The sequence below is a fragment of the Papilio machaon genome, chromosome 13 (assembly GCF_912999745.1).
Source record: "Papilio machaon chromosome 13, ilPapMach1.1, whole genome shotgun sequence".
Taxonomy (NCBI): Eukaryota; Metazoa; Arthropoda; class Insecta; order Lepidoptera; family Papilionidae; genus Papilio; species Papilio machaon.
The window spans coordinates 3,743,100-3,769,020 of NC_059998.1; the positions used below are offsets into that span (position 1 = coordinate 3,743,100).

Here is a 25,921-nt window from a genome sequence, read left to right on the forward strand (position 1 = left end):
ATCATCATGTATAAGCAAGCAATAAATACAAAACTATTAACACGACTTGCTGTTACATAATAAAATTATTTTGATTTTACATACAAGACAGAAGTTCTTTGTTATACGATGAGAAAAATAAGATAACCCTTTGAATGGCAGAAGTCAAACATCAAGGACATAAAAACGATGTGAATGTTGTAAGAAAATCCACGCACCAACGTGAAGCATAAAAGAGTAGAATTTTACTTAATATAAACTAGCTTTTACCCGCGACTTCGTCCGCGCGGAATAAAAAAAATGCAGACAAGATAAAAAAGTTCCTATGTCCGTCTCCTACTTCTATGCTACCACCCCATCAATTTTCAGCTAAATCAATTTGACCGATATTGAGTTATAAATAGTGTAACTAACACGACTTTCTTTAATATACATAGATGCGATGCGAATGTTTGGATGTATGGATGGATGTAAGTAGGTATCTCCAGAACGGCTGCATGTATCTCGTTGAAATTTGGGATAAATGTAGAACATAGTCTGAAAGAACACATAGGCTACTAATTTTTTTTTTAATCGTGCGCGAACAGGCGACAGTTATTAAAAGAATAATTTTAAACATTATCGTCTGGGTACATAATCAAAATAGGGTGTATGTTTGCTGGCAATATCCCAAGACTATTGTCGATGTGGCGTCGGGGGCAAAGTACCACGGTGGTACGAAGTCAACGGCCTCGACTAAACGCTTCAACTACGGCAATCAATTTAATTTTCCTAAGGATTAATGCAAATATTCCTCAGCAGATAAGACCGACCGCTTAACCCCGTAACGTCATCCGAAAAAGTTATGCAAAGTGTTATTTTTACATGGCGTGCGTAGTGATAGCGAGAGATGGATGGTATAGGAATTAATTGAGTTATGGTTGAATTTCTTTTTTTTTTATGAATACTTTAGAAGTATTAAAACTATTCGCTAACCACATTGCTGTATGAAAAATTATCGAGATTAGTTTAAATACATGCAAAGATGTTTTTGCAACACCACATTAAGTCTGTCGCAATGCTATTCAAAATTTAGTAATTGAATGCAAATTAATAATTTTTCACACGTTTCATCGTTTTCTCGTTTATATCTATTTGTAAGATTTGACCCCCCGCTATTATTTTCATTAATCATGTTGTCTTGACAGTCGTGAGGGAATAGTATCCGCCATGTGGTGCCAAGTTGTTGGACTGTCAATTCGTCACGGGGGAACACATTTGCTCTAATATAGTTTCCAATTTTCATTACTATAACCCAAAAAAAAGATTCTCAAACTTTTTTTTCTCATGTAAAGAAACAAGGACCTCTTTTCTTCAAGTTGATACTAAATTTGTTTTTATGATTTTCTTTCCTTGTCAAAATGACAGATTTACAACGAATACACTAAAATATTATATAATTACATACTCTTTGTATTTCAATTTATTAATTTTAGGCATTGTACAAATACTGTTAATTTTATTATTCGATTTCTAGTTAAAGTAAAAACGTTTTATGTTGTTTCTTTTTGTTATCAGGTATATAAATATTTTTCCTTAATTTTATAATGTAAATGTAAATATTGTACTAAATAAAAACTTTTTACCAACAGAAACGCAGATACGTTTTTTTAATTGAAGATTCTCTTTATACTCATAGAACTCTTTCAAATTTTATGGTACAACCTCGCCGGGCTATCCATGAACCCCACAGGGTTCACCTAAACCACTTTTGGAATCACTGGTATAAACTGTAGATCATACGCACAAGCCATATTGACACAAATGTATGGTAAACAAAAATAACATTTAAGTTGGTAATCCACTAATTTGCAAGTAAGACAATACAACTATCTGAATTTGTATGCCTTTCATTGACTTAGACTTTGGACAACCGGTAATAGATAGCTATGCTTTGGTCGTTATCGTAATATAAAGATTGATAGGGTGCTACAATCTCATTTGCAAACTTTATACAAATTTGCGTCACGTAGAGACCACCAAATAGTTAAACTATTCTAAATACTAAAAATCAGATTAAACGTAAGCCCTGCTTTTCCGGTGAATTTTGCATCAGAAATGAATCTAGTGTTAGGTTGAACATTTTTTTGCAAACAGACATTTCATTCAATTAATTAAGATGTGATCATACGAATATTTTTAAATAAATAAAGAATCACCAATTAAATTACTTACGCTGTGGACCTCTACTTTATTACGTCATCTTTTTACTATCACATTTGACGATCTTGCAAATGCAACATCGTTATAAAATTACTTTTGCTCATTATTTATGTGTCGAACAACATAAATTTAATCTAAGAAGATTCAGGTAATTTTTTATAGCACTGTCAATTTTTTTTACTTACACTTAACTGCAATCCAAATAAAACAGGCTAGTGTTTAAACCTATGTTTTCAGGAAACAAATAATGTTATTTCTGAAAATTAATAAATACACATAAGTCGATCTTGACTTAGTATTAATCATTAACTTCAGTTACCTATTATCAATGTGGTATTTAAATCATACTTAATACTAGAATTCTTTACTTGTATCTATTTGCCCTAAATAAATGTCACACACTGTATGATAACCCAAGGAACAAGATGAGGTCAATTAGTATAAAGTATGAGTACAAATAACATTCTAATTCACTAATATTTATATTCAAAGAGTGGCATTAAACAGATTAACCAATTACTTGTTATTTGTTAGAAAACTTCATCCATCTTACTAATATTATAAATTTGAATGTTTGTATGAATGATGGATTAACCGTTGAGCCATTCTGTAGATGCTTTCTAACAAACATCCATCCACACATCTAAACTTCCCATTTATATTATACCATTTAACAATGGTAGACGCCAGCAACAACAACATCTGTTGCACGAATTGGTCGGCGCCCGGTGAAATACCACGACCACACAGAAGGCAGATGTGATTTGTATGATGAGTGTGGTGCGGGGGGCCTAATTTTAGTCCTCTTCCCCTTCACAATTTTTTCTTATTAGAAAAGGATGGGAAGGGGTAGCTGGTTTGGGGACGCGTAGGAAGGGAAATATCCTCTCTCTGTGCGTCCCCTTCTCCGTTGATTAAAGGTAAGCAACGCATCTGCATTTGCGGATGTCCATTGGTAACTGTCGCCTCGCTATTTCGGCGAATTCAGGTGACTGTTTGCTTGTTTACCTTTTCATATAAAAAAAACAATATTAGTAAGATAGTTTTGTGCAGATATACCAAACAAGCTCTGCCAAATATTGCTACTTAAATTGACTATGACACAGCTCTGGAAGGTTGTGGTTGCTCTTACAAGCCACAGTATTTTTAACAAACACCTTTATAACAAAGGTAGGATTGTCCGTGAAATCCTCTATGCAGTGTTCATGGAGAAAGAGAATTCAGCATCTTACATCATGCAAAACACCCCCCAGCAGTATCCTGATTACAGGGTTTGGTGTCTTAGCTTGCTGAAATCACTTCAAGAAATCATTGATAACAAAGTTGCCATGTTTCTTCAGCAAGCTAATTTGGTTGAAGTAATCAATGTCCAACCCTAGCGCAAGATATACCCCAGATGTGGAGCTGATTTCTATAGACAGATAATTTTATTTCAGTTTTGCCCCCCTGGCTAAAGAGATCTTCAATGATAATACATATTATACATAAAAATATAATTGAACTCAGCATTTGTGACATAAAAAAAGCAAAGAAATATGGTTAAATTTATTGTACTACTTGTTCCTTATAAATCCCATTTAAGGAATGAGAGAGATGTATAATTGAAATAACAGGTTCACAAACAAGAGAAAGCTAGACAAAAGCTAGGAAAAGATATATCTAAAAGATTCTCAATTTAAATAAAGCTTGATTTTAAAATTACGACAATACATTTTATCGAATTTTATAAAAATATGATATATTTCGAATAAAAATTAATTCAATTTGATTATTCCAATTGGAATTAAAAATAGTTTAATTTTGATTTCTTACATACCTACAATGACATATTTTTAACAAATTGAATGGCTAAAAATGTTCTAGAGCTAATTAAATTTTAAACACAATTTAAAAGTCAGAAATATGTTATTTTAAAACAAAAAATATAACTTATAAGAAAACTTCGATTCTATAGGTTAATTTCCGAAGGTTTAATTATAAGATTATTGACTTGTTTAGTTAAAGGAGACATAATGGAAACATGCAATACATAAAACAGTTGTGTAATATGTTAATTCAAAGTAATTAGTTATTACTATTCTATAATTACGTTAACATTTTTTTACCTGGAATTATGCATTGTTTTATTGAAATAGTATTTATTGTTTCGACACATTTGTACACATGAATGTTAATAAATTAATATGGACAAAAAATTTCAAATTGTAGTCACATGTTTTAATAACAGTCACATGACTGCAATAAAGTCCGTGCAGGTTTAAAATTAAATATTTTTTTACTTAGATCAATTGCTCAATGTTACATAACTGAGGACATGACCATTCAAACCTTACCTTTGTTAACATTTTCTCCGCCACATTTTTCATTCACATTGCTAGTACCTTGACATTTTTTCACTTTTTGGGAAGTATTTTTCGATACATTATCGTCATTCACTTCACTACCGGGAGCCATAACAACACGAGAAATTAGTCCGGCACTGACTGACCGCGACGAACACGGTACCACACTCACTCAGCTGAAAAAAACATGCGGTACAGTTAAGGTTCAGTTTTCTCTAACATATCTAAAAGTTCAATTATATAAGTTTGTAAAAACTTAAAGCCATTTTATTCCTAGAACTCTCTTTCCTATGCGTGCCTATCTTAAATGATAGGTTTATAGCTGCTTACCACTATTATATTTTTATTATAACAAAAAAGTTATTCAAAATATATTCCTATACAGTGAACCATATGAATGCCAACAAATTTTATGTAGTAAGAAAAATAAGCAATGTATTCTAAAACTGCACGATATTTTTATCAGCGGCATCTGGCGGACACAAATATAACACTGGCAAATCAATGACGTTTCATTGTACGCATATGTTTTACGGAAAGACGGAAGCGTTCGTCAAAGTTATGGAGTATGGTTTTAATTTTAACTTATATAATAGCAACACTCAAGAAACCAATAGGAAGAATAAATATATTTTTACTAAAATATAGAAGATGGTGAAGTTTGCTTTGGCGATATTCAAAATCAGTAAAGTAGATAAAATCATCGCGTTTTGAGTACTTCTTGTTTTTCTTTACTTTTTGAGAAAACTACAAAACTATATTACTTCACTACTCATACACTTTATTTTGTTTTTTGTCTTTGGTATGGCAAAAAACCATTGACTGCCAACTGCCATTGACTAAAAAAGTCAAAAAAGTAAGCAAAACCTTTGCATATTTTTTGTTTCAAAACTATTTGAAAATATCGTCCAAGGAAATAAGATTTCTTGCTTATCTTGTGCCCATTAGCATTAATACTGGCGTCCGAAAACTATCCCAAGGTAACGCACGATTTAATTACATTAGATCATTAGAAAATTGTATATTAATGTATTCAATTTCCCCAAATACTTTGTTTCTAACAGAAGATGTTGGACGGGTGGTATTGTCGCTCTATAGCGAACATGCAAGCAAATGAGGCTGCGACAAGCGTCAGCAGCAGCACTGTAGAGACATCACGATCCAGGGAACAAATGAAAGATTACTCCAGTGACAGTAGTAGCGATTCCGAACAGGAACCAAATTATGAAGCTCAATATCTAAAACTTAAAAAGAAACTAAAGTACCTTATCTATGTAAGTAACTTACATGTATTTATTTAAAGGGGGAATGAATATCTTCTTTCTGTACATCCCCTCTATTAATGGTAGCCAATTCATCATACTATAAAATTAACACATACTGTAATACTTGTTACATTTAATTAATTTTTAAACTCTAATGAATTGGTATAATAATGTTTTATTTTTTAAAAATAATTAATTTAAAACCTAGCTAATAATTGTATTAAATTTAAGGAAAACGAATGCTTTCAAGATGCCTTACGTAGTAGCCAAAAGAGACTTCTAAGAGTTTCTCGGGACAGAAGCTATCTTTTGGACAGATTACTGCAGTATGAAAAACATGACAGCACTACATCAGAGAGTGATGACACAGAGTCATCAGATGATGCTTCTTACAATCAACTGGATGCTGCAAAAAGGTAATCAAAAAACATGGTCTGTTTACTAATCTCAAGATTCATGCAAAAAATTAAATTTGAAAATCACCTTTATACAACAAAATCAGGTTTCTACAGCTTTCTGCATACACCCATATTGTCACAGTAAGGTTGGTAGGATGTTCAAATTTAAAATATGTAATTTCAGAAAAAAACTTGAAGCAACTGCAGCCCAGCAAGTTATATCTACACCATCTGCTCTAAATAAAAACGCTAATGCAATGAAAAGGAAAAGAGCAGCTGTACAAAAAAAACCTCCAAACACTAGTCTTTCAGTAAGGGATAACTAAGTTATGAATCCATATCTTTATATTATGCTATGTAATATATCTACATAATACATAATTAATTGTAAGAGCAATGAAAAATTATATAAAACAATTTTTAGCACAACCAAGTTCTAGATACACTTTCATTTTTGAAGAAGAGGACTCACTTGGATTACATTTTCTTGTCAGTTTTGAGAATGTGTAGTTACAATGAAGTAGATATAGTTAACAGAGATTTATTAACAGATGTATAACCTCGAGTATCTATTACATAATTAGATGCATTTTAGAAACTTACAACTGCTTTAATTTAACAAGATACAGTTCAAATAACAGCACTCTCTTCCCGACGGTGTTGGAAGAGATGTCTAAAGGGTGTGGACTAGGGCTTGCAACCAGTCACCACTTTTCATGTATGTCATAAAATTCGCTTAAAGAATTTATGGTTTATATTTATAATTTTACCAGTGGGCTTGCAAGCTTTCATTACTTTTGCATTGAATGGCATTTTGTTTTTCTTTTGCATTTTTTGCAACTGTGGTCCTGGACATAAGCAGCACTCCAATTAAAACTAGTCCTACCTTACATGTTATAACCCACTGTATTTGTAATCGTAATCCTGTATGTAAATTTTAAAAATGCAATTGTACACCCTTTTTTTATATTTTTATTTATTTATTGTAGTACATTGATTTTAATTGTGTAGTTTTTTCATTGTGTTGTTCCATAAATGTAACTGCATGTACAGTTTGTGCTTGTCTTTTTAGCAGCAAGGGAATGCGTCAATGTTGTCGAAAGCCTCGCCGGCTCTTGGGTTTGGGTTGTCTACGAGTGATGGTCACATGACACCGGAGGAAGTAGAGCGACATCTGCAGTCGCGCCAGTCGTACTTAGAACTCCTGCCAGAGCGTGCACCCCCTACTGTACCTACGGAGATGTTTAGTAATGATCCGTCACTAGACAGGTCTGTATGGAAAAATTAGTTATTGAATAAAAGTGGAAATTTTATTTTTTAAATGAAAAATTTCCAAGATATTTAAAAAAAAATTATTTTGACATTTACATTTATGGTAGTGTGTTATATTGTTACAGTGAGTCAAACGATGTGTTGGAAAATTCACCAAATGTTGAAGAATGGTTTGATTAACAATTACGCTTACAACCACTTAGCGTAAGGAAATTAAAATATTATAATATTAATTATAAGAATTATCTCTACATTATTTTTGTATTTGCAAAAAAATATGATAGAAATAAAAATACATGTGATATAATGTGGTTTCTTCATTCAGGTAAACCCCACCCAATGTTATACTAACAACAGTCGAACCTGGATAAGCGACAATCCCAAGGACCGCTATATTTTTCTCTATGAGTTTCTGGCTAATGGAAGTTGTCTGTTGGAACTGGACAGTGACTCACTTATAGAGGTTTCTTGTTTATCTTCGTTCAACTGTATATCTAGTATACATGTTAATAATACAATTACGATAAAACGTCCTAAATATCAAGCCACAATGTGTGCAACTATTGTATTAAATTACCAATCCAATAGATAGCGCTCGATATTATACTCACCCAAAAATATCTCTAATATATAAAATTCTCGTGTCACAGTTTTCGTTCCCGTACTCCTCCGAAACGGCTTGACCGATTCTCATGAAATTTTGTGAGCATATTCAGTAGGTCTGAGAATCGGCCAACATCTATTTTTCATAACCCCCCTCCCCATTTAGTTGTTTTTTTTTAACTGCGCGCGGACGGAGTCGCGGGCGACAGCTAGTAATCCCATAAAAATATGAAGCACTTCGAGATCCAATTTCGATTAAGTTTTCTACACTAAAAATTTAATTACCAATAAATATTCGATTTGTAATTAATTATAAAGTTTTCCACGCTTAATAGCACTTATAACGTTATAAAAAACTATTTTATAAAATTTACATTTAGTTGAACATTGTCAAGGCCATTGGGAGTAGGTGGTAAAATCTACGCACTAATAATACGCACCTCAACCCTCCCCTTTTGTATTCCCTTATACATATCAATATCATATCCTTTGTTACGTCGACATGCTCTTATGACTCACAAATTCCTATCAGACTTGGAAATCCTGTTATATATCTCGCTTAACAAAATCATTTTAATTGTATACACACGTATTTTTACTATTTGTCAAAATGTGAATAGAAACAATTATAAATAAAAGATCATTTCAATTGCTTGGGTTAAACATTTATTTATGACGATAATTGATAAGGTACAATACAAGCGCAAGGAATAAACATCTATCAATGAACACGACAAAACTTCAATGAACAGTAAACTCCAACTGCACAACTACACCAAATATTCTTGTATATTTAAGCTTTTACAGTTCCACTATTTTCCCATAATACACACATAACATTGTACAGATTTTTTTTAAACGTGATAAATATATTTAATTATTACTTTGTTGATTCTAATCTCTTATTATGATCTATCATGCAAGATAAGCTTCAGCATTCTACCGACATAACATTTAATGTTAAGTTATACTATATCTAAACTATGTAAAATTTCATGCCTGCATTAAACAAATTGTCTATATGAGATTCCTATATAAAACACAAGTACAAGTACGTATCTATAGAATTCATAATTAATTGCTTATTCCTATGAGTTATGGAAGAATAAAGCATAACCTCAAGCCTTATATTATAATAGATATGGAATGAAATATAATTCATGATAATATAACAAATATGTTTTATGACATACTTTTGACTTCAATTTTTAATATTGTAGCGCATTTTATCTATATAAAATGAACACGATACACTTTTATGAAACTTTCAACACAATTGCCTAATAATAAATATGTCTAGGTGTGTGCTAAATGTTAAGTCTGTGATGATACATTTCTAATGCCTTATTACACATATGAATGATTTAACATATGTAAAATGTTTTAGGCGTAAGTATGTTAAAATCGTTACAATAATAAACAATAATTCCGAGATAAATCACTTGAATTCAATGTTTAACAAGTAACAGGAACATTATAGGAAAAATAATCTCGTAACAGTTAAAAGTTGTTATGACTTGTATAGTTTCAAAATTAATATCTAGATACAATACCAGAAATAAAAGTACCTACAAAAAAGATTTCTGATATTACCCATTATAGTTTAATTTCACAAAATGTTTTTTTGAAATTGGTTACTTGGTTAATTTCCTGATTATTAGACTTATCCATATATATTATGAACTTTAATAAGTTATTAAATTAAAATAAAAACTTTCTCACAATAGAAATAACATTTTATATATGTAAAAAATTCTAATGTATTGTCTACAATAACAATTTTGAAAATGTTGATTTTCCACATTTTGAGCACATTACAAGTGGTTAAATATCAGCAATAAATATGTAACACATAGCAGTAAATAGACATTAAACAATTTACACTTGTTTTGATAGAATACAATTAATATGTTATACATTGTTACAACATGCACTTTGGTATGTTAAAAAATTGTAAAATATATAAACATTCTGGAATTACACAATTGATTAAGTTTTAATTCATAACATCAATAACCTATATACAAATATGATAATTGGTATATTTCATACCACCAAATGCACTATGATCCAAGAGATCAGAAATTTTGATACTTTCCAGTATTATGTAACCAAAACATAATTTAATTTTAAGTGAAAGACATGTAAAATAAAATGATAAGATGAATCAATAGAACACAAAACTTAAAAAAATATACAATGTTGTCTTTTATTTATATCAGTGTACATTGCTCATCTCAATCAAAATAAAACTTTTTTTTTACAAAATATTTATAACTACTCTATTAATAAAAATAAAAAACTATACACAAGAGATTTCAAATGGAATCAGTACAAATTTCATCAAAATATTACAGCACACTGTATGATCCTGCAGAATTTCCAAAATGGAACTCAAACCCTTATACATATTAACAAACACTGCTATTATCATTTATTTCTTGTTAACTTAATCTCCTTATTAGAACTGATCTGCCAGTAGATTGCATATCTCTTGTGAGGCAGACTCTTTGCTCGATCTCACTGTGAGCCTAAACATTTGAGCTTGTTTATTTGGTTCTAATCTCATGAGGCACCCCACTTGCTGCACTCTAGTGTGCACTATACCAGCACACACAAAGTTATCAGGGTTAGGATCGATACCATCCAGAAGCTGCATACCAAACCCAGCAAGCTTGGTGCGTGTTGCTGCCAAATCAATAGCACCCTGAGCTTTAAATATTTTTTGTGCTCTCTGCTGTTCACCACCCAAGTTTTTCCATCTTGCAAAAAAGGATTCTCCATTCATTTCTGTCGGTTCGAAAAATTTGTTGAGGGTCAATGGGAGTTTCATTGTAATCTTCTGTGGTACATTGTTATAAATAAAAGAAACAGACATGGTAGGAGCATCAGTGAAATCTTCAATACACTCTGCAGTTAACATCTGCTGAATTTGAGCACCTGCTTCCAGCACAGGCTCCATTGGCTTCATCTGAACATTCAGCTTATGTAGGTCTGTCCAGTGCAATTCAGGATGGACATTTTGAATAGGGAACTGGGTCTTATTTCCATAAAACAATCCAATTCTACCCAAGTTTTGTCTGAATTCACTCTTGACTCCTATTTGAATGAGGTCGTTTTCAAAAAGAACACCATTATTTTTAAATAGGAATTTCTTGATATTGTTCTGCTGAACAGTGGTGGGACTTATTTTAGGTGTAGTGTATAGATCACCAAGGACATCAAGTAGGCCATTACCAGTGGTGGCATTAGTACCAGGAGGAGTAGACAGACCAAGAAGATCAGCACTAGAGTTACTTGTATTGTTTGTAGAATTCATTGCTGCTGCCGGAATTATGGAAGGTTGAGGGCTTTTAGACTCCCTTACATCATCAGGTATGCGGCCAGGCTTTTTCTTTTTCAAAACTGCCAAAATAGATGATTCCCTTTCAGGGAAGGCGGGCATTTCTTCAAGGACAGTAGCCAAGACATCAGAGCTAGCAACTATACTTAGTTGAAGATATTCAGAGGCTCTTTGCTGCAACTCAACATCTGCAGATCTCAAGTTAGAATCAGCTCTAAAAACTTCTTGTACTCTGTTCTTAATTTCAGGGAATAAATTCACCAGTTTAATGTAAGTTGATAAAAGTAGTGCTCTTGTAGCTGCAGAACACAAGTGATACTTGGAATGGAGCAATTCAAATTGTACTTGTGGGGAGGATTTAGTATCACCAGCAATCAAGTTGCCAAATTCTCCAAGAATGTAACCACCAACCTTAACCATATTCTCATGGCATGTAGGAGCTTGTAAAGCCTCAAATACAGTCTTAGCTGCATATGCCTGCACTTCTTCTCTGTTTATAACAATTTGTATGACTCTGTACCACACCTCTTCTGAGACATAATCACCTGCAATTCTGATTAAGTTCAAAATTACATCAACATACCAAGTAAAATCTGTAGCATATTTCTCGGCTAGAATGGCTACTTTTAAGACCATTTCTTCTCTAATAGAGTAGTCTGCAGTTTCTAAATAGGCCAACATCTCCTGAACAATTTCCTCAGCATTTGTTTTATCACACATTGCATAGAGTAGGTCAACGGCCTGCTGTCTAACAGAGACATCTTTTTCCATCTTCATTGACAGAATAACAACCTCTTGGTGCTTTTTGACAGCTTCATGTGAAAATTCAGAGGTAGCAAGATGGCACATAGATTCAAGAGCCAGATATCTCAAGTTGGTTTCTCTATTGCTCAGAAATTGTCCAAGTTGGTTACATGCACGGACTAGGAGATTGGCTTCACTATCATTGTGTATAATCAAACTGATAGCTTCAAATAGTACAGCATTCTTAGCATTAGAATGTTGTACTTTCTTTGACTTAGGTGGCTCTTGGGCTTTGTTAAAAATTGTCTCCAAGCACTCTGTTAGACGTCCCTTCACCCCTGGCTCCTCAGATGGGGGGTTGTAATTTTGCAGCAAGCGCAACAACTTTACAGATAACCATGGCGCTGGTACAAAGTAATAGGTATAATCTTGTAAATCTGTATAACTAGCTGTGACAATCCTACTTAAACGGGCCACCGCTAAAGTGACACACCCCTTATACTCATCTGGATTTTTCTTAACAAGAGCATCAATAAGGGATGTGGCAGCAGTGACAACACCCATATGAGGATCATTCAGTAAGTGTATAATTCTTGAAGTCCACTCACCTCCTGGAATTATTTCTGGTGACTTGCGAAACAATCTCAACAGACACAAAGCAGCTGACTGTTTTACGACATCCATTGTATCACCAGACACAAGAAGCTTGGGAATCTCTGTGCCAAAAGCCTCAGCCATGTCTTTACTGCCAATGTTAGCAATGCACTGGAGGGCGAGGTTGACGTGAATGGGGTTTCGTGATTGAAGATCATTTTTTATGCTCTGGATGATGAGTTTAATGAGGTCACTGTTGGTATTTACCAAGACCGAAATAAAAAGGTATCCAATTTGTTTTTCTGAATATTTATTAGACGACAGTAGGTTGACCGCCTCCATATGACCGAAGTCGATATCATGGCCTAAGAGAAAAATAAAGAGGAGTTTACAAACGTACTTTTTCTTCTGGTAGCCATCGAGAGTTTTGTCACCCTTGAATTTGCTTCTTATATTCGCGAGTTCCTTGTTAATTCTTTTTATTTCTGCTTCTTTACTTTTACAATTTCTTATATCTGATATAAAGACAGCTAACCCTCGCATACCATCTCCCCTCACGGCAGGCATATTGCCAAGAGATTTATCGAACACCAGTTTTAAGCCTTCTTTATGCTCCCAGTTAGATATATAGCACAACACCAACTGAACCTAGGGATTATATTAAACTTTGGAAATCGGCATTAATTAAAGCTAATAAGGATGCCGAATCAAAAATTATTACTCAGAATCAAATACTGAGCTTTCTTCTACAACGCCTTCCCATATTATCTATGACTATGAAATTGAAACGTCAGAGTTGAACTGAATGAACATTTGTTTATGGATCAATATCTTACATCTTCAAGCATCGAGTGAACAACATTCCTTAGATTCAAAAATATAATTTAATTTTTTTCTAAATTTAAGACGCGAAGTTTCAAAACAATGATTTATTAGTAAAGTTTTTTTTCGTATTTGTACTGATTATGATTTAAATATTTGTTAATTTTCTAAAAATTAACAGTAATTATGTTTAATAATACATTTAATTTTTTTAATAACTTCACTTTCGGCATTAGGCTATAGGTAGCTATTGTATTAATATTCTATTTCTACTATTTCTTCATAGTTTCAAGTTTCAATCGACCGGTTGGCCACCCTTGCTATAGTAATTTAGTTTAGCCATAATAATAGTTTAGCTAAAATAATTTAATTTAGACATTCAATAATTTATCCACACAACACAACTATGCAAATATTCGAAGTTAAACTTGATACTTACCTCTATTTCCATCATAGATATCACATAATAAGATAGATATTACTATGTATTTATCGTATTTAGTTAGTGATTACTATGTATTTATCTCTAGCTAGGTATTTATTAATACCTTCTACGAGGTTTATAATTATGGACCTTACGTTTTTAGATTTGACTAATACTTAATTTAATATTTTAAAAAAAGGTTTTTTCTTTGATGAAACGCTTAAACATCGACATGATTTTTATAGAATCTGTAACTCATCATCTATCAAATATTGTCATTTTCATTTATTCATTCGTTCATTCCAATTCATTCAGTCATTCAATCTAAAAGTCACAAGGTTCACGAAATCGCAATTATTCTCATTTCAATTCATTGGATTCATGTTTCATGTAGGTTGATGGTAGTGTAGTTGCAGTGCAGTGTTGAAATTGTATAACTTCGTAATTATTTTAGTAGTGAATATTAAAAAGACATGTGTTTTTATGGAAGTCTCTACATAAGAATGGGATCGTTGCATTTATTTTTGTAACTTGAATGGAGCCAGAAGGCAAAGTACAAAAAATCATTGAATGATGCAGTCCATATTCTGGACAGGCAGAGTGTTATCACGTGCTATAAGAAATGGACTCTCGAGTCTTAATAGTGCTGCTGAATTAAACGTTTCGAATAAGAAACATCCGTATCTAGTTTCAGTGGTTTGTGGTTTTCCTAAAGATATTGCTAATGGAAGAACCCATAAAGGCCAGTTCGGAGACGACGCATGGTTCTCCACACAATTTAGTAATGCTGATGTCATAGGTAAGCAAAAACTTTGTAAGGATTAATAATTTTGTTTTTATACAAACAAACAATAACTTATTGTTATTACGTAGGTTGTTTGTCACTAATTCATTCTTTTACTTCAATTAGCTTTATATTTATGTAATTTTGAACTCTAGCGTCATAGGACTATAGTTTAAATTTAAACACTAGAGTTGAACTCCATGTTTAGGGGAATTTATTTGTCAAAACTGTAACCACAATAATTGTTGCTATTATTTACTGTGAAATATGAAAGTGAATAGAATATAAATTTATCCTTAAAGTAAATTTACTTGTGTTGAAATGTTAAAAAATATAAACAGAAAAAAATGTTATGTTCATTTTAATAAAAAACATGATTTTGATCATAACTTACCATATTCATGATTGATTTTTTTAAATTAATTGTGACTGTTTTAAATATTTAAAGGTAAGGAAATCTCAGTGCCCTTTATTATTATATCTTTATACACCTTATTTAATTATTTAATGATTTATTTATTAAAATTATTATTATTCATAAGTCACTATTATGCAGGTATAAGAACTATTGTAAAGAAATAGTAGAAATGTATATATATTCTTTCTCACTTTTCTAGTGTAAAATATTATGACAAAAGCTTATACATTAAAAGTGAAGTTATAATACACCTGTACAAAGCATACATGTTGTTTTTTAAAATAAATGTTACTAAATTTTTGTCAATTTATTAATTAGGTAAATTTGAATAAGCTTGTGTTAGAATATGGTTAATGACAATAGGGATAAAAATATGTTCTTCCAGACTGTGTTCTACATCTATATCACATTTTAGCCAGATCCATGCAGCTATTCTGGAGATACCTTGTAATAAATCTATCTATTCATCCATCTAAACATTTGCATGTATAATATTAGTAAGATTTACGGTTTTGCTTACATTTTCAACAGATGTGGTAAGTATTTCTACTTTTTTCTGTACAGGAGTCGCAGATGGAGTTGGCGGCTGGCGAGCATACGGCATTGATCCCGGGGAGTTTTCTTCATATCTAATGAGAACCTGCGAGAGACTGGTCCGGATGGGCCACTTTAAATTGTCCGAACCTGGGGACCTCTTAGCTAAATCTTATTATGAACTATTGGAACATAAGAAACCAATTTTAGGTAAACTTAGTCACATAATTATGGCATCATTTTGTTTTATAAAAATACTTACATCACAATGCTTTCAACATACATTTTACACAAGCTTACTCTGTATTGCACTAGCAAAGAATATCATTAAAATGAAACCTCTTTAAAGCTATAGCTACTGGAGGTTTCCATGCAACTGTCACATACACAAATACTATTTACTCAATGTTAGTTGGAGTAAAACTTACATACTATATGTTATATCCTGAATATGTATGTTGTAAAGTTTTCGATTTATTTCAGGTAGTAGTACAGCATGTGTGATGATCTTAGATCGTAACGAGAGTATAATGCGCGCTGCCAACATCGGCGACAGCGGATACATGGTGGTGAGAGCTGGACGGATTGTCCACCGCTCACATGAGCAGCAGCACTACTTCAACACACCTTACCAGCTCAGCTTACCGCCGCCTGGGCACGATAGGAATGTCCTTAGTGATAGGTGAGTTTATTAACATAGTATTTAGATAGATGACTACTGCTAGCTAACAGCTAGCAGTTTGAGAAAAACAACGACTGACTGTATCAATACGATAATCAGAAATAAAATATGAATCAAATGATGATGTAACAATGGAACTTTCAAAGCTGCATACATAAAAATAAACATACACGCAAAAAATAAAAATACTCTAGAGTTCCGTAGGGCAAAAATATAGCATTCTCTTAATGTTGGTAATTTTGCAATCCTATCAAGCCAGTATTTAGTTATATAAGGAGTACTTCTGGGTCAAAAATAAACACAAATTGCAAATTATGAGTGTGAAAAAATAACTTAATTGAATAAGTAATTTCGGTAAACAACTGATAAGACAGTTGAGTCCTTAATTGACGTGTTTTAAACATTCACAGCTATTATAAGATTAGAAACAAGGCAAAAGGTCATTTCAATGCATGTGATAACAGTATAAACAAATCCAAGGCTATTCTATAATGGTTCTAACTGTGGCGGAAGTAATACAATTGTAGTACAAATTTGTCTTTTCATTAGAGGTGTTATGTAACTAGTATGACAATAAGCCATGATCGATGTAGGATAGTGCCCATCATAGGTTCATGGTGTCGTATGACTAATAACGTAATGTAACAATCGAACTTATACGCCATAATACAGCAAGTTTGTAAAAAATAAAAGACTGGTTTGACGTCCTCAAATATTTCAAAAAATTAAATCTTAGTAATATAATGAATGTGAATGTTTAGCTGGATGGATGGATGGATGGATGTTTGTTTAAAGGTATCTCCGGAATGGATCTTGATGAAATTTGACACAGATGTAGAACATAGTCTGGAAGAACATAAAGGCTATAAATTATGTTTTTTTATTTCCTCGCGGACGGAGTCGGAGCGACAGCTGTATATTAAAAAAAAGATATATGTTACATCATATCATTGTAAGAAAGTGAAGTTTTGTTTATCATTTGTTTGTCGTATGAAAAATCGAAGTGTTTCACTTTGAAATATACGGCCCCCATTACATAGAAAGGCATATGAGTTGAGCTCATCTGTATTACATTAACATTGTAATATTCGACTTTATGACGATGAAATAAAGTTGAAAATTCTCGAACATTGTACTCTAGACATAACTGGTAAGTCAATTGGTTTCTACTGGATTTTACCAAAAAGATTTCGTTTATTTAAATTTGTTCTGGTATACGGCAACAGGGGAATGGCCTTTATGATTGTTACTTGCTCTTGTTATGAACTGCATTGCATTTTTTGTGTTTAGGTTCTGTCTACATAAAATTAGTAAACTGCCTGTTGTCTCAACATTTTTCAAACAACATTTCAACATAATTTTATGTATACCAAATTTTTTATTATATTTCGATAAGATTTGCCTTTTTAATCCAACTTAAAAACAAAGAAAAAACATAACTTAGTAAAAGATGATTTCGATTTGATTAAATAAATATTACAGCCATTTAAAAAAAATGCGATTGTTGACAAAATTCAAATTTCATTAGAACAGAAATACATTTAGAATTTATACTGGAATAATACAGTTGTCAACAACATTTCATATAAAAACTAGTTTTTTTCGATGACCGAACGTCACCATGGCAATGTGTCAAGGAATTTAGAAATTAAAATATACAAATGAAAAATTACATATTTACAATAACTTACAACGTATACAAATATTAACGCACTGATTGTTTACTCTTCGTGACCATTTCATTTCAATCAATTGTAATTTAGAAGAAAAATAAGCAAGCTCTTGTTAATAAAATCAGGATAGGAGACCAATGGTGGATCTAGTTTACGCATCCGAAACGGATTTTTTTCTTGGATATATCCTAAAATTACGAGTAGTCAAAGTAGACGTGAGGTCAAATAGTGACTAGAATTCCGTCTCATCACCGTAACTATCACTTATATTAAGTGCATAAGATAATGTTACTTGCCAAAAAGTTTCAACCATTTAATAGACACAATAAAACTTAAAATAACTTTACTGAAGTGGAATTCTTTTTTTAATAGTAGTAGTTATTATTTCTGCTGTGATCAGGACGCGTGGAAGTCATGAGACTGGGCATCACAATCGGCCGGTCATGTGCCCATTCCGCCACCGGGCTTGTTGTGTACGCCTGAACTAATATTAGAATTTTTAGCTCTCTGGATATTCGCCAGCTCTTTAATATTCACGTGCTTGCCCAAACTGTCATGACGTTTTTATTATTGTTATTTACATTATGTATAACCAAAATAAGATAACGGTCGCATGAAATGACACCGTTTAATTGACAATTTAAATCGTCTTAATATCGAATACATGATATTTGAGAAAAGTGGTAAGAGGTAAAACTCACTCTAATCAGAGCATAATGCATGAGCTTTTATACGAGCAGTATGTGGGCGAGCTACAAGCAAAAGTCCTATTACACCCTTCGTGTTCAGTATAACAATGCATTTAGGATATTGATGGGGCTTCTCGAGTCGACTGCTTTTATGGCACAATGCGGAAAAGTGCGAGCCAGTTCCAATACGATCTTCGACATGATTGCCTGCAAGCTAGATTGTAGATATGTAAGCCACTTCCTAAAGCTCCACGTGTATATAGTATCCAGGAACATTGTTACTAACATAGTTGATAAGTGTTTTACTAACAACATAATGAGCATAACATTGTCGCTTGAAATAATTATTAATAGGGTCGCCATAATTAAATTAGGATATATTCTGTTCTTATCCCATTTTAATGAGATCAGCATTACACATCTTTATCGTCTTATCAACCGCCGTCTCAATAGTCACACTTAACCGCCATATCTCAACTTGAAAAGGCATAGCATGATATGTTTGTTTTTCATGGATAAGTATGTAACCATATGAAGTCTAAACGTTTTGGCTGAAATTGAATATTGAGGAATTATTTGATTCATTTTCTTCCTCGGATCGTCATAAGCGACTAATCAGTCATGTTCAATTTATATTTCAAATAAGCATTATTTATTCATTTTTTTGTAGGCCGGAGTCAGCGGACACGTCCGAGTTCCGCGTGGAGTGCGGCGACGTTATCCTGGTGGCGACGGACGGAGTGTTCGACAACGTGCCGGAGCCTGTGCTGCTGGCGGAGATGAAGCGTGCGCAGACGGTGGCGGGATCTGGCGCGGCGGGGGAGGAGAGTGAGGCGCAGCGCTTGCAGGCCGTCGCCAACTCCATCGCATGGATGGCTCGCAACCTGTCCTTTGACGGCTGCTACATGTCGCCCTTCGCTAAGAGCGCAAGACAGAACGGAATAGACGCTATCGGTAAGTTATAATCTAGTTAATATTATAAATTCAGATGTTCAGATGTCATTACGTATCTCCAGAACAGCTAAACGAATCTCGCTGAAATTTGACATAGATGTTGAACATAGTCTGGAAGAACACATAGGCAGATGAAGTCGCTGGCAATAGCTATCATAAATAATCTAATTTAATCCTCCAATATAATTTACAAATAATGTTGAGAAGGAGAGAAATCTTCCGCTTTGTTTGCTAATTTTTTATATGAGCATTCGATGCGCCACTTAAAATATTTTTATGTTCCTATACTCTGATACTATTGCGTAAAATATAGCCATGTAATTTTTATGTGTCGTTTTTTGTTCTTAAAAAGCAAGTGATTTTAGACCTGACTAAATTAAATGTCCTAACATTTATTACTCACGGCATTGATAAATGATTAAGCCATTTCTCTCGTTCTAACAGCCTAATTTTGCTTCTTTTCCTGTTTCTTTTTTGTATATTAAAAATAAAATGTTTCTTTTAATACACCATGCAGTTCTTAAATCAATCTTATCCTAACAGTGTTTTTTTACCCACGGATAATACAGAGTAGAAGACATAATTAGCCATTTGAACATATGTCGCGTGTGCTTGCATGTGCTGATAAGATCTATAAAGGTTATGGAATGCAATCTCGAGCAACTTCTGCGTTGTATGTTCTGATAACTTGCCTACGTAATTATAACGTATGCTAAATAATATTATACAGATTTACGATGTGCCTTGTGTTAAATAAAACTTCAGGAATAAACACATATACAACGAGAAGATTTGAAGTTTCTTGTAAATGTTAGTATTGTACGCGGCGCTTGAGTTGGCACACCGGGCACTGAACGCTGTTATCTCCCACGTGCCAAGCAAACGCCGTGTACTGTGCTTTTTTTATAAGGTGGGAAACGAGCAAGCTGCCACCTGAATTCGATGAAAATGACATCCGTAATTGCAGATGTGTTGCCTACATTTTATCTATATTAGTATGTAGTATAAATATATTTTCTTGTTGACAGGAGGAAAACCCGACGACATAACTGTGCTACTCGCAATCGTAGCGCTATGAAATTGTCCCGATGTGCCGCGATATTTGTGCCCGGACAAGATTGCTTACGAAGAATTAGTAAAATTATAAAACGACACCAAAAAAATTGCATATTCGGTTACTCAAACGATAAAATAGTTGTAATTTTTATGGATGTTATACAATTACAACATTTATGTTAATTAGAGGTCATCGAGGTTATGACAGCCTAACACTAGTCGCTTGTGTGAAACTCGGAATTGTCTTTGAAACGTATGTCATTTTGTCACTTTACAATTTCGTTTTTAGGTTATCTTTAACAAACATGTTAGATACCAACGCCTTTTTAAACACACTTATTTGTTCCAAAAAATAAAATAAAACATACAAGGTTTTTTTAATGATAATTGTTCTGAAATATTCCAAGCAACAAAATTATTTTCATTTCGTTTTACATCTTTTAACTGTGTAAAATGCAATAAAAGATAGTATTTTAATGAGAACACTTCCAATTAGTAATTTATAACTTATTGGAGCCAATTAAAAATTATTTTGCATTCAATTATTTTATCAACAAATATTCTTTGTTATGTCTGAATTATCTGATGAATAGGAAATTTGTATAGCGTTAAATGTTTTGATGCTAGAATACCTTTTATAGTAAAATACATTTGTTTTTTTTTAATTTGTTTCTATCTTTAAAGGCGTTTATTTAGAAAATTCAATGTCTTTGTATTGTAATCTTTGATACATTTGCATATTGAATAGACAATTTATAGATATCACATATGTGGTCGTAATAATCTATATATATAAGAGAAAGTCGTGTTAGTGACACTATTTATAACTCAAGAACGGCTGAATCGATTTGACTGAAAATTGGTTTCTAAATAAATTTATGATTTATATAAAAGAATAACTTAAATGTGAAATCACATTTATTATTTGCTAGCTTTTACCCGCGACTCCGTCCGCGCGGAATAAAAAATAGAAAACGGGGTAAAAATTATCCTATGTCCGTTTCCTGGTTCTAAGCTATCTGCCCACCAATTTTCAGTCAAATCGATTCAGCCGTTCTTGAGTTATTAATAGTGTAACTAACACGACTTTCTTTTATATATATATATAGATAAATTTCCATACAAATATTGACAAACATTCGATTTAAAATAAATATTTAATTAATCCAGTTGCTTTTGCCCGTTAGTCCATATAAAAAAAAACTAATTAACAAGTTTGACTATAAACATTATATATGTAATTTAGCTGATCTGGGATATAAAAGGAATTAGTCTTAACATTATATGGTTTAGTTGATTATGGGTGATATAATTTGAGATCTTATTGTGTCCGTTGTATGTATTGTTATTTGCGACTTGAATGTATTGGTGAAAGACTGAATTAGTTTTATTGTTTTCGTTTAAAAAAAGAAAACTGAAAAAGTTTGTGATGATATTTTTTCGAATCGATTTCAGAATTTTTCTACTCTTAATAATTGAACTTGGAACGTATTTTGACGCAAATTCATTTTTTTATTATAGTTTTAGTTCTTATACTTTTTTCTTAATTCTAACAGATATCAACTTCGTGACTCATTTCTTTTAATTATTTTAAATCTAATATAAAAAGTTACCACTAAATTTTGACTTATAACTATTGTTTTCTGTTGCTACGTAAATGACGGAAACGTCATCTTCAACAGTGGGTATATTTAATCATTTCAAAATTACCCTCACATTAAAAACATAGGAAACAGTTAAAAACAGAGATCTCTCATCTATCTATAATAATCTAATTACAGCATTTACATTCACAAAACAATTTTATGACAATGTTGAAGCTACAATGTTCTCGGCTGACAATTTATTGTATTTTAACTCATTTGTATTAATTTATTTTTCTTGTGGTAATGTGTGAAATTTTCCATTTGTGTCGTACAGTGATTGTGACATTACGAAGTGATATTTGCATCGAAATGTGAGATTCTACTTACTGCGGTTGCTCCGATCTTAACACCTCTTCGGTAGGTATTGCTCTAAAAAATTTTTTTTGTAGATTGTGTAAAAAGTTGCAAATAAAAATTATGAATGAAATTTTATTTTTATTTCGACGAAAAGACTCTACCCTGCTTTGAAAATCCCTGTTTGCTTTTAGTTAGAAAAAGAAGCAAGTGAAAATTGTAGCTAATAAGTTAGTTCTTCAAATATTTTAGAATGTAAAACTTTTTATCCTATATTTACAAACTTTAGATTTTAAGATGGAATAGTATATAAAGTTTGATAGGTGAGAACTTGAAATCTAACTTCTTCCTTCTTCTTCTTGAATTTAGGTAAAAGCAAAAATAACACACACTTTTCAAAATCTTAATTTTAGTATATTCACGAGCATGTTTCACAATCTATAAATAAATTACATGAACCATATATTCTTTTCTTACAACTTATAGGGTTGCTGCTCATATGCAGGATTATAATATTTTTTAAACCCCTTTCTAATACAAATAGAACAAATTTAATTAATATTTGGTATGATGTGCTGCAATACAAGAATTACTAGGACACAGCAGAATGTTTTTTTTTATAAAGAACACTAACAACTTTAGTACGTAATTTTTTTTTTTAAATATTTTCTGGCCTGGATACTAGTCCTTTTGGCTTTTGTACGTAAAATACTTTAAGATTGCCTAGTTTAATGATTTGTAAGAATCATAAATATTTTTTTTTATTGAAATTTAATATTCATCATAATAGTAACCAAATTTACAAAAAAATGCAATATTTAACGAGTTAACGTTGCTCTAACATACATATCTGATTATAGTTGTAATTTCGATTTGTTTCCCATGATATGAATGAGCATGGAAGATACATTGCAATACCAAATTCTTCTTATCTATTAAAATTAAAAACTACATAGTAAAGTAACATAAATTGTACATTTATATAGATAACTTACGTCCAGTGATATTTGTATTGAATGTTTCGTCTTAAATTTGCATTAAATGGATCGTAAATTATCTACTTTGAGCGACATTGTCGAAGTCCTGTTCTTTCTAATTATAGTCCAGGCTGCTCATTGGCCATGTCAGGGAGATGTTCATATTCTGGCGCATCAGGTGCTGGATCGAGAAGTTTTTTCCTAAAACGAAAAAGACAACAATAAGAGTCTGCTGCATTGTTCTAAAAATTATTTGTGTTATTATATAGTGGTATTTTATTCTTGAACTAGAGCAGAAAGATAAACAATATTAAAAGAGCAGGAATAGTGTAAAATCACATAACCCACACAGTAGAGTGTAGTTACATAAATGATAAATACAAATTCACTAGTACTTGTAATGATTATAAGGCTGATATTCCATTTGCGAGGTAATGTGAACTTAGCCTTCAACTTGTAAGCAATGTCTCAAGTTATGTGAGCATACTTACAGAAATTCAGGTGTTTTCAAGAACTTTTGACCTCCTCGTTGTCTTGGCAAAACATCTTCTAAGAAGAAATATATATGTCCAATAGCCATACCAACTAAATCTACAGATATCGCATTACCAAGTAAAACAGAGAAACCTAGCAATACCCATGGAAGATATGGAGCCTGGAAAACAAAATACAAATAGTAAAAAACACATCAAGTATAGAGATTTAAGAAATCAGAGGTTATTTAATTACCTGGAAATTCATGAGACCAAAAAAGTTCATACGAACAAATATATTTCGACGTGACCATACATACACAATCATAATAGTGAACGCTTGACCTAAAAATAATAAATTAACAAAAAATGCAGACAACTGTAAATATTTGTTGAGGAAAACAACTGCTTTGTTTCAAAAATACTCTGAATATACATGTTTCATGACAAGAAATTTCATATACTACAAAATAAATGTCACAATGGAGGCAAATGACAAAATAGTCAGATATAACAATATTGCCATGGGCAGTTTTCACAATTGGTATAAAATTATAACCAAAACCATAATATATCATGTTATATTTATGCTCACTTATTACTAAAATAAAAAACAAAAGGATAAAATAAATTACTTAAGAATGGCTTAACTCATGTGTGATTGTCCAGTGACGGCTCCTTCTAGTTTCGAACTTGTCGGGGGTCCATCTTCAAGGTGAGTGTTTATTTTGAAGACTTCGTAGTCGCGTCGCGTCTCGCACTCACGATCACACGTGAGTTGAGCTGTTCTTAAATAATTTATTATTATGTCTCATGAAAGTTTAAACAATTTAAAAGGATACAATCATTAATGTTCCACCAAAGATAAACATGACAACAAAATCGGCTGTCCTCCCTCTGAAAGATCCTTCCTCCAACATTCTACAATATCTGTATGTAAATATCATATTAAAGAAAAAATTAAAGCCTAGATTTCCAAAGAAAAGGAATGTTGTCAGTAAACGCCATAGTTGGATCTTCTTCAATATAAGATTTGGATTGAAGTAAAGTTGAAATGGTGAAACAAGGTCCAATTGCTGAAAAAAAAACACACTATATGGTGAGATACAGTTGACTTAGAGAAACAAGTTGGGATCGAAGTCAAGTGCTATCTAGCTTAGCTATTGTAGGAAAAGTTTGTGATTTTGAATATCCCAAGCAACATCTAATTTTTTGAGCATTCTTTTTCAACCTTTTCATAACCCAAACGTTATATAAATTCGCAGGTGTATCGCCACTAGGGCTCAAAGTTACGATTAGTCTATGCAATCATCGTCTATAACTCTATAACAAAAGTGAAAAGGTAACAAAACATTTCTTCGTCAAAAATAACGAAGGAGTAAAATAAACATTTAATACTAACCACAGCCAGTGTTGTGATGACACAAGCGGTGGTATAGGCTCTAGTTACGGGAGGTACGAGCATATACTCTTGATATAGTGTTTGATATGCCATTTTCAGAAATTTTAAATAATAGCACTTCACTATAACCACACATTCATGTTTATTTCTTAAATAAAGTCAAATTCTAATAAGCTTCAAAACGATTGGACCACATCATAGTTAAAATCGTAGGTACTTATAATCGCAATGTTATAGTGATAAAAATAAAATGATTGTTGTATTTTATTAGAAAAATGACATTGACAGCTCAATTCCGTTTATAATTTAGAATTATATAGGCCGGTATAAAGTATTATATTAAATTTATCG

General features: G+C 32.2%; 5 protein-coding genes across 10 annotated transcripts in view; 2 read left to right on the forward strand and 3 right to left on the reverse strand.

Annotated features, from left to right (window-relative positions):
- Positions 1-4,994, reverse strand: part of LOC106717904 (clustered mitochondria protein homolog) — a 30,220-nt gene extending 25,226 nt beyond the window's left edge. For 2 of the 3 annotated variants that reach the window (XM_045680748.1, XM_045680746.1), the window contains exon 1: positions 4,515-4,837. In XM_045680748.1, the coding sequence (XP_045536704.1) occupies positions 4,515-4,635 (121 nt within the window). In that variant the 5' untranslated portion in view covers positions 4,636-4,837. The other variant, XM_045680747.1, reaches the window with a different exon arrangement.
- A 171-nt stretch (positions 4,995-5,165) lies between these two features.
- Positions 5,166-7,663, forward strand: LOC106717839 (INO80 complex subunit E). Of its 4 annotated transcripts, none has more exons than XM_045680623.1 (6): positions 5,166-5,503; positions 5,591-5,797; positions 6,020-6,204; positions 6,371-6,497; positions 7,259-7,455; positions 7,584-7,663. In XM_045680623.1, the coding sequence occupies exons 2-6, from the start codon at positions 5,591-5,593 to the stop codon at positions 7,636-7,638; spliced, it is 771 nt and encodes a 256-aa protein (XP_045536579.1). In that variant the 5' UTR covers positions 5,166-5,503; the 3' UTR covers positions 7,639-7,663. The 4 variants fall into 4 exon arrangements, with proteins under 4 accessions (XP_045536579.1, XP_014367251.1, XP_045536578.1 ...); XM_014511765.2 differs by having other exon boundaries at positions 5,166-5,379; positions 5,588-5,797; XM_045680622.1 differs by having other exon boundaries at positions 5,167-5,503; positions 5,588-5,797.
- A 2,698-nt stretch (positions 7,664-10,361) lies between these two features.
- On the reverse strand, positions 10,362-13,532 carry LOC106717947 (AP-2 complex subunit alpha). Its single transcript, XM_014511918.2, has one exon. The coding sequence runs from the start codon at positions 13,307-13,309 to the stop codon at positions 10,523-10,525; it is 2,787 nt and encodes a 928-aa protein (XP_014367404.2). The 5' UTR covers positions 13,310-13,532; the 3' UTR covers positions 10,362-10,522.
- Positions 13,533-14,322: 790 nt separating this feature from the next.
- LOC106717958 (protein phosphatase PTC7 homolog) lies at positions 14,323-21,185 on the forward strand. Its single transcript, XM_014511943.2, has 5 exons — positions 14,323-14,787; positions 15,755-15,934; positions 16,208-16,406; positions 19,439-19,722; positions 20,751-21,185. Exons 1-5 carry the CDS (start codon positions 14,559-14,561, stop codon positions 20,798-20,800), a joined length of 942 nt encoding a protein of 313 aa, XP_014367429.1. The 5' UTR covers positions 14,323-14,558; the 3' UTR covers positions 20,801-21,185.
- A 2,148-nt stretch (positions 21,186-23,333) lies between these two features.
- LOC106717848 (derlin-2) lies at positions 23,334-25,815 on the reverse strand. The gene is made up of 5 exons (XM_045680628.1): positions 25,571-25,815; positions 25,011-25,244; positions 24,425-24,547; positions 24,187-24,350; positions 23,334-23,896 (listed from the first exon to the last, which is right to left on the reverse strand). Exons 1-5 carry the CDS (start codon positions 25,661-25,663, stop codon positions 23,815-23,817), a joined length of 696 nt encoding a protein of 231 aa, XP_045536584.1. The 5' UTR covers positions 25,664-25,815; the 3' UTR covers positions 23,334-23,814.
- Between the last annotated feature and the right edge of the window lie 106 nt (positions 25,816-25,921).

Bases quoted from the DNA above. Each gene is read 5' to 3' on its own strand.
- LOC106717848 (XM_045680628.1), bottom strand. From the start codon at position 25,663: ATGGCATATCAAACACTATATCAAGAGTATATGCTCGTACCTCCCGTA. The intron at 25,245-25,570 runs GTTAGTATTAAA...TTTTTTTTTCAG, and splicing joins TCATCACAACACTGGCTGTG to CAATTGGACCTTGTTTCACC. The intron at 24,351-24,424 runs GTAATTAAATAA...TTTGTTTTCCAG, and splicing joins TTGGTCTCATGAATTTCCAG to GCTCCATATCTTCCATGGGT.
- LOC106717839 (XM_045680623.1), top strand. From the start codon at position 5,591: ATGTTGGACGGGTGGTATTGTCGCTCTATAGCGAACATGCAAGCAAAT. The intron at 6,205-6,370 runs GTAATCAAAAAA...ATGTAATTTCAG, and splicing joins CAACTGGATGCTGCAAAAAG to AAAAAAACTTGAAGCAACTG. The intron at 7,456-7,583 runs GTCTGTATGGAA...ATATTGTTACAG, and splicing joins AATGATCCGTCACTAGACAG to TGAGTCAAACGATGTGTTGG.
- LOC106717947 (XM_014511918.2), bottom strand. From the start codon at position 13,309: ATGCCTGCCGTGAGGGGAGATGGTATGCGAGGGTTAGCTGTCTTTATA.
- LOC106717958 (XM_014511943.2), top strand. From the start codon at position 14,559: ATGATGCAGTCCATATTCTGGACAGGCAGAGTGTTATCACGTGCTATA. The intron at 14,788-15,754 runs GTAAGCAAAAAC...TTTTCTGTACAG, and splicing joins TAGTAATGCTGATGTCATAG to GAGTCGCAGATGGAGTTGGC. The intron at 19,723-20,750 runs GTAAGTTATAAT...TCTTGTTGACAG, and splicing joins GAACGGAATAGACGCTATCG to GAGGAAAACCCGACGACATA.